Below are 6,958 nucleotides of genomic sequence, written 5' to 3' on the forward strand. Positions count from 1 at the left end.
CATTTTCATCACCTCCAAAATTCATTCCTTAACCTATCACTCTCAAACTCTCCTCCAGTCCTGGGCAAACACATCCTTTCTATCTCTATAGATTTGCCAATTTGGGACAGTTCATACAAAAGGAATCATACAATATTGTGCCTGGCTTCTTTCACTCAGTATAACGTTTTCAAGGTTCCTCTGCTTTGTAGCATGTATCAGTACTTCATTCCTTTTTATGGGTGAGTAATATTCCATTGTATAGATACAGTACTTTTTATTTATCTATTCATCAGTTGATGGACATTTGGATGAGTTGTGCTTTTCAATAGGAAGAAAATGTCAAAAAGCTAAACCTATATTTCTTTAGCATTAAGAAAAACATCTTCTGTCCTTCATCACAGGCAGAGTTGCCACTGCCGGCTATGAAGACCAGCATCCTGCTTTTGTTCCTTTGGGGCTTGTCCTGTGCTCTCCCAGTAAGTATCATGGCAGAGATATATGAAAAAAGGCCATTTATACCTAAGATTCCACAATTTGCATTGGCTATAAGCCAGATGGCTGGCTCTAGATGAAAACAGTAGTTTCTTAGGAAGCTGTTTTCTTTAAAATATCATCTGAATTATTCCTTATGCTGTTTATTCACATAGCTAGGATTCTCATTTTTCTTCATCATCAATGGTTCTCAAAGTGTCATCCCCTGAGCAGCAGCAGCATCAAGTAGGATTTTGTTAGAAATATAAATTCTCAGGTCCTGCCTCAGACCTACTGAGCTGTACTCTCTAAGGATGTGGCAATTTTTGGTTTAACATGGCATCTAGGTGATTCTGATTCATGCTAAAATTTGACTATCACTGCTCCTAAATGTCCATAGCTACTGCCTTGGAAATTTCTCTGTGGGCTAACCATGTATACTAAATTTTCCAGGTAGCCAGGTATCATAATACTGAATCTGAGAGCTCTGAAGAATGGACGGTGAGTAGAAATAAGATTAAAAAATATTTTTAATTTAATATAATAGTATAACCAAATTGGCTCCACTGCAAATGTTGAAACTGCTAATGATTTAATGAATACCTTAATCTAAGATATAGGGCTATAATTTCTAGTTCATATGAAAAAAATTAGTTCATATAATGCTTCGACTTCAACTTAATAGTATAATTTGGTAAGGAGGCATTTTTTCCATTTAGCTTTATTTTCATTACGGATGTGTGCAGTAGCAGAAGGGGATGGATGACAGTGAACCAAGGCTGCTCTTTGGAGTGCCAGCTGGCTCAGCTGGTTAAGCGTCTGACCCTTGATTTCAGCTCAGGTCATGATCTCACCGTTGAGAGACTGAGCCCCATGTCATGCTCTGCACTGGGCATGCAGCCTGCTCAAGATTCTCTCTCTCCCCCTCCCTCCCCTGCTCACGCTCTCTCCAAAAAAAAAAAAAAAAAAAAGACTGCTCTTAAAGGATTAGGACGAGAGATCTGTTTTACCAGGAGATGTCTGGAAGGCAAGAGGTCAAGTCTTAGAAAGTGAGAAGAGAAAGAAGAATAAGAGGATACCAGAGTCTCTGGAATAACACCTAAATGTTGATTGCGTGTTGACTCTGAATGGCTCAAGAACCATTGCCAGGCTGTTCTGTGCTTTACATGAAAACACTGAGACACAGGGAGTAACCTAGTCTGTCTAGGTTACACTGTTAGTAAGTGTTAGAGCCAGACTTTAAACCCAGGTCACCCTGGCTCCAGAATCCACATTCTCTATCAGGGTGTTCTATCCCTCTCAGGAAGGGGCCAAGTCTAGAAGGCCAGTAGGTTCTCAAGATTGAAACTACAAATAATGCTTAAAATTTTATGCTAAGTCAGAGTGTTTTGCTCATAACCTTGTTTCCTGCTGGCTTTTGCACATGATGCAGCTTGGGCACGACACTATTAGTGGTGGCCAGATAATGTCAGAGTCTTGAGATGGGGTCCTGCCCCTGTCTGAGATTAGAATAGACACTGCAGGATTTCTTATATGAACTTTCATCAGAGATGTCTTTCTGCTGGTTAATTGAAAAGTAGCCACTGCAGATCCTCCCTCTTATTCAACCAAACACTCTAGAGTACCGCAAACATTTGGCATGAGAAAAATACCAATGTCTTGCTCCCTTTCATCCCTTAATTCCAAATGATAACTGACAGAGTTATCTCTGAGAGCCTGCCATTGTGCCTGCCTGCAGAGTCACAGGGCAAAGACTTAGAGTGATTATATCTCCTTCCTCTGGGGAGATACCCCTGCCTAGCATAGCTGAGAGGCTTGTTAAAGACATGTTGATAGCAGCTCCAGTGCTGTACTCTGCAGCTCATAACCATCACTTAGCAGCTTGGAACCAGGAGGGATTTGAGGATTTTGCTGTGCTTGAGGGAAAGGGGGAGTGTAGATGAGGGGAAGGCACCAGGATTTAAAAAAGTGAAATAAATCAGAACTATGCCCTGATTAAGTTTCAGACTTAGGTTTTTGGTTGTTTTTTTTTTTTCTTTTTTTTCCTCATGGAGGTGATCTTATGTGATTCAAGAAGTGTTTAGTGGCTTTCTCAATTCAGTTTTATCTACTACTGAATTTTATGAAGTGATGTTCTCAAAATGCATTGTTTCTTTATATCATACTGAAAAATTCTCAAGATGTTTCCAATTTTATCCTCACAGCAAGTCTGTGGAGTATGCACAGTTGTTGCTAATATTCTTAATTTATAAATAAGAAATTGACATTGGACAGGTGAAGGGAATTGCTCAAATTCACAGAGTGACCAAACATTGCAGTTTACCCAAGACTTAGGGGTTTCCTGGAATATGTGAATTTCAGCACTAACATCAGACAGTTGGTTTTCAGGGATAAAACCAAAACCAAGAAATAAATCTAGGTTCTAAGCTTCAATGCTGTTTTTCTTTCCTATGTTACATTTCATACAGGTTGTATGAACAACCAGCTTCAAAGAAAGTATATTTTTTCTCTAAGTGAAGTATCAGAAATACAAAAACCTTCTCACAAGATCTTTTCCAGGCCATTGGGTCACCTCACATTCACTTTTTTTTTTTTTTTTTGCCATTTCACCATAAAATGTTATACCTCATGTAAATGTAAAATATATGACAAGAAACTGAAAAAAAAATCCCTTAAAATGACTTTAAATATTTACAAGACATGGTCCATCTGTGAAGGAGTAACTTGTTTTTCTTCCTTTTTTTACAGGGTCATTTGGCTCAGACACCAACACCACCCTTGGTAACTATCTTGTTCATTTTTTTGGTCATAAACATCTCATAAAGTACATTTACTTTAACACTCTTCTCATCACCTTAGGCCATTTGGACAGCAGTAAATCCAAACCGCAAGCAACTGATGTATATCATATATTTTTCTTTCCTTGGGAATTACTAACAGGAAAAATAAACAACTTCTTTTTCCTTTTAGGAGAGCAGTGAGTCATCTGAAGAAAGTAAAGTTAGCTCAGAGGAACAGGTAATTAAACAGACCTTTCTTAACTTTTCAGACTACTTAGGAGTTGAAGGAAATGATGTTAGATTAAATTACCTGGCAACAATTCTAAATGTAATATTTTCTAACCTTTGGTTATGCTAGCTAAATAGTCCCAGAAAATAAGAAAAGAAAAATGAGTGGGAGAATTCAGATGTTCATTCCATATATATCACTGGGGCCAGAATGTAGACATTGTGGCTCATAGTTAAAAAGAATACACATACATACACACACACACACACACACACAAATGGTCATAAACCATGATAGACAACTAATTGTTCATTTATCACTCTAAAATGTTGCTTTTATAATTGGAGTAGTTCAGATCAGGCAGAGAAAGCCTTCTGGCTCACATGAAGCACTTGCTGGGTCTAGAGACCTCCTCCATGTTAAGTATCTTGTTGGAGGAGAGAATAGGAAATCCCTGAAGAAAGTTTAATAAAACAGCTTCTTTAGTAATGACTTGTCTAAACAGTCTCAATGGTGATTCTGGGAATGAGAAAAGCTGACTTAGTTTATAATTATATCCCTTTAATAAAAAGCTGGCTTTCTTTCTCTTGCGTGCACACTTTTTTTTTTTTTTCATTTTTCTAAGACTAAATGTCATTACTTTTTTGGCTCTTCTATTATTTTGACTAAACTCAAACCTGTGGGGCTCCAGAGATTCCAGGAACCAGGTTTCTCCCTGAAGCTTTGACCCATGTTTGCACTCTACCTTCAACCAGTTAGAGGATGAATTATTTGGGTTTTTTTTTTTTTTACCATTATTTACTAAAGGTTTGTCAAAGCAACAGTCTAGAAATGTACAGGCATAGAATTGGGGCTGTTTTCTGGAGATGTGATTTATTGCCTCCATATTCTCTGAGCTCTCAAATGAAAGTAATAGTCCCAGTTTGAGAAGTGTGCAATATGTGCCATTGAATTATGGGAACTAAAAAGATGCTTAGTTCCAGCACACCAGTGTAAATCTAGCAATGGGAAGACATATTATCATATTGTACTCCCAAATGGAAAGTCAGACATTGATCAGTAGGGGCAGGTGGAAAAATAAAAAAACAAAATTGGCAAGGATGCTCTGCTATGGGGTATGGTAGAGAGAACAGATTTTTCTAGAGCATAATGAATGAAGACTCACTATCTTTCCTTGTCTGTGTAGAGCATACAATTGTTCGACTTATGGGGATAATCTCTCTGAGCTCACACTTAGAATAAGCTTCCCTGGTGGTCTCACTAGTTGCAGTCTTTTAGCTAAGCCTTCTACGGGCAACTCTGCCTGTGTGGGTGAAGTATAAATACGGTTTGGGTGAGATGTATATCTTACTATAATATTTTACTATCATTTTAGCTAAAGGTTTCATTATACTGCCCTAGTACATTTTTCCCCCCAGAGTTGAGAAAAAAATATTTGGGTCTTTTAAAAATCACCCAATATTTTTTAAAACTCTGTTTTAAACCAAACAATTTGATGAGTATTACAAACCATCTCTTTAATGTACAAAAAAAATTCTCTGAGAGTTTCTTCCTGGGATCAGACTTACAATATGATTTGAGTTTCATAAATGTGATTTCTATAAAGGTTTTTGAGAAAATTTCTACAGCACTGAGTGAACTGTGTCTATATAAAATGGAATGACTTGAGTTTCAACTCCTCTTCCTTCCTCTTTAACCTCTGGTAGAAATGTTATTGAGCAGTAAAACTGATCATGGGCTAGAAGGAGGGACATAAGAAGAAGAAAGTAGGAAGAGCCTAGATAATACCCTCTGTATCAGCTCCTGGAGTACTGACATGTTTGTTAACCCCAAACTCCAGGCCAATGAAGACCCTAGTGACAGTGTTGAATCAGAGGAGGGCCTTGATGATCATCAACATGTGCATAGACCAGCTGGTGGCCTCTCTAGGAATGGAGGAAAAGAAGGAGATGATAAAGATGATGATGAAGATGACAGTGGAGATGACACTTTTGGTGATGATGACAATGGGCCAGGACCTGAAGAGACACAAGAAGGAAACTCCAGACTCAAAAGTAATGAAGACTCGGCTGACATCACACAATCCAGGGAAGACAGTGCACCGCGAGGGGAAGACAGTGCCCAAGATACTACCAGTGACAGCAGGGACCTTGACAATGAGAATGAAGTGAAGAGCAGGTCTGAGGGAGGTGGCTTTGCTCAAGATAGTGAGAGTGAGGAACACTGGGTGGGAGGTGGCAGTGAAGGGGATAGTAGCCATGGGGATGGCTCTGAGTTTGATGATGAGGAAATGCAGAATGATGATCCAGACACTATCAGGAGTGAGAAAGGCAACCTTAGAATGAGCAGTGCTAGTGTCGAATCAAAAGGAAAGAGCGATGAGCAAGCAAGCACTCAGGATTCAGTTGACAGCCAATCAATGGAGTATCCAAGGAGGAAAATTTTTAGAAAGTCCCGCATTTCTGAGGAGGATGACATAGGTGACCTTGATGATAGCAACATAATGGAAGATGTCAAGAGTGACTCCACAGAAAACACCAATTCCAAAGATGCTGGCCTCAGCCAATCCAGGGAAAACAGCAAAAGTGAATCTCTAGAAGACAGTGAGGAGAATCAGTCTCAAGAAGACAGTCAAAATGCACAAGACCCCAGCAGTGAATCTAGTCAAGAGGTTGATCTGCCATCTCAAGAAAATAGTAGTGAATCTCAGGAAGATGTAGTGAGTGAGCCCAGGGGTGACAACCCAGATAATACCACCAGTTACTCAGAAGATCAGGAAGATAGTGACTCCAGTGAAGAGAACAGCTTGAACAATCCCTCTAGTTCAGAAAGTGAATCAAGAGAGGAGCAAGCTGACAGTGAATCCAATGAAAGCCTCAATGACAGTGAATCCAAGGAAAGCCCAGAGTCCACTGAGGACGAGAACAGTTCTAGCCAGGAAGGCCTCCAGTCTCACAGTGCCTCAGAAGAGAGCGAAAGTAAAGAAAGCCAGTCCGAGCAGGACAGCCAGTCTGAAGAAGATGATGTCAGTGATTCTCAGGACAGCAGCAAATCAAAAGAAGACAGCAATTCTACTGAGAGCAAATCAAGCAGTGAGGAAGATGGTCAGTCAAAAAACACTGAGATAGAAAGCAGAAAATTAACAGTTGATGCTTATCACAACAAACCCATTGGGGATCAAGATGACAATGACTGCCAAGATGGCTATTAGCATCAGCATCAGCATCACTAGCTTTCCTAAGAAGTGGCTCTCACATACAGGAGTCTTGGGGGTTGGGGAATAGGGAAATCATTATAACTATAATTTATTGATGTTTTTATCAGAAGGACAACCTGAGGCCATTTCTTTCTGAAAGGAAATGCTGGATATTATATTTGTTTCTAGAGTGTCACCAATTTATAGGGGTTTAAATACTGTCAAATGATACCAGAACACACTCAATGAGACTGGAAGCAAGGAAAGATGTACAGCTTCACAACTGAAATAGTTACTAAC

The 6,958-nt window shown here is 39.3% G+C and overlaps 1 protein-coding gene across 2 annotated transcripts; it reads left to right on the forward strand.

The window, feature by feature from the left end:
• Positions 1-404: 404 nt before the first annotated feature.
• On the forward strand, positions 405-6,673 carry DMP1 (dentin matrix acidic phosphoprotein 1). 2 transcript variants are annotated; one of them, XM_047090444.1, is made up of 5 exons: positions 405-462; positions 911-954; positions 3,202-3,234; positions 3,424-3,471; positions 5,303-6,673. In XM_047090444.1, exons 1-5 carry the CDS (start codon positions 405-407, stop codon positions 6,671-6,673), a joined length of 1,554 nt encoding a protein of 517 aa, XP_046946400.1. The 2 variants fall into 2 exon arrangements, with proteins under 2 accessions (XP_046946400.1, XP_046946401.1); XM_047090445.1 differs by lacking the exon at positions 3,424-3,471.
• Positions 6,674-6,958: the final 285 nt, after the last annotated feature.

The sequence above is a fragment of the Lynx rufus genome, unplaced genomic scaffold, assembly GCF_022079265.1.
Source record: "Lynx rufus isolate CCGP_SWC_20201006 ecotype Redwood Valley unplaced genomic scaffold, mLynRuf1.p SCAF_3, whole genome shotgun sequence".
Lineage (NCBI taxonomy): Eukaryota > Metazoa > Chordata > Mammalia > Carnivora > Felidae > Lynx > Lynx rufus.

Coding starts and splice junctions, on each gene's coding strand:
- DMP1 (XM_047090444.1), top strand. CDS start 405: ATGAAGACCAGCATCCTGCTTTTGTTCCTTTGGGGCTTGTCCTGTGCT. Junction 463..910: donor GTCCTGTGCTCTCCCAGTAA/GTATCATGGCAG, acceptor TTTTCCAGGTAG/CCAGGTATCATAATACTGAA. Junction 955..3,201: donor AGAGCTCTGAAGAATGGACG/GTGAGTAGAAAT, acceptor CTTTTTTTACAG/GGTCATTTGGCTCAGACACC.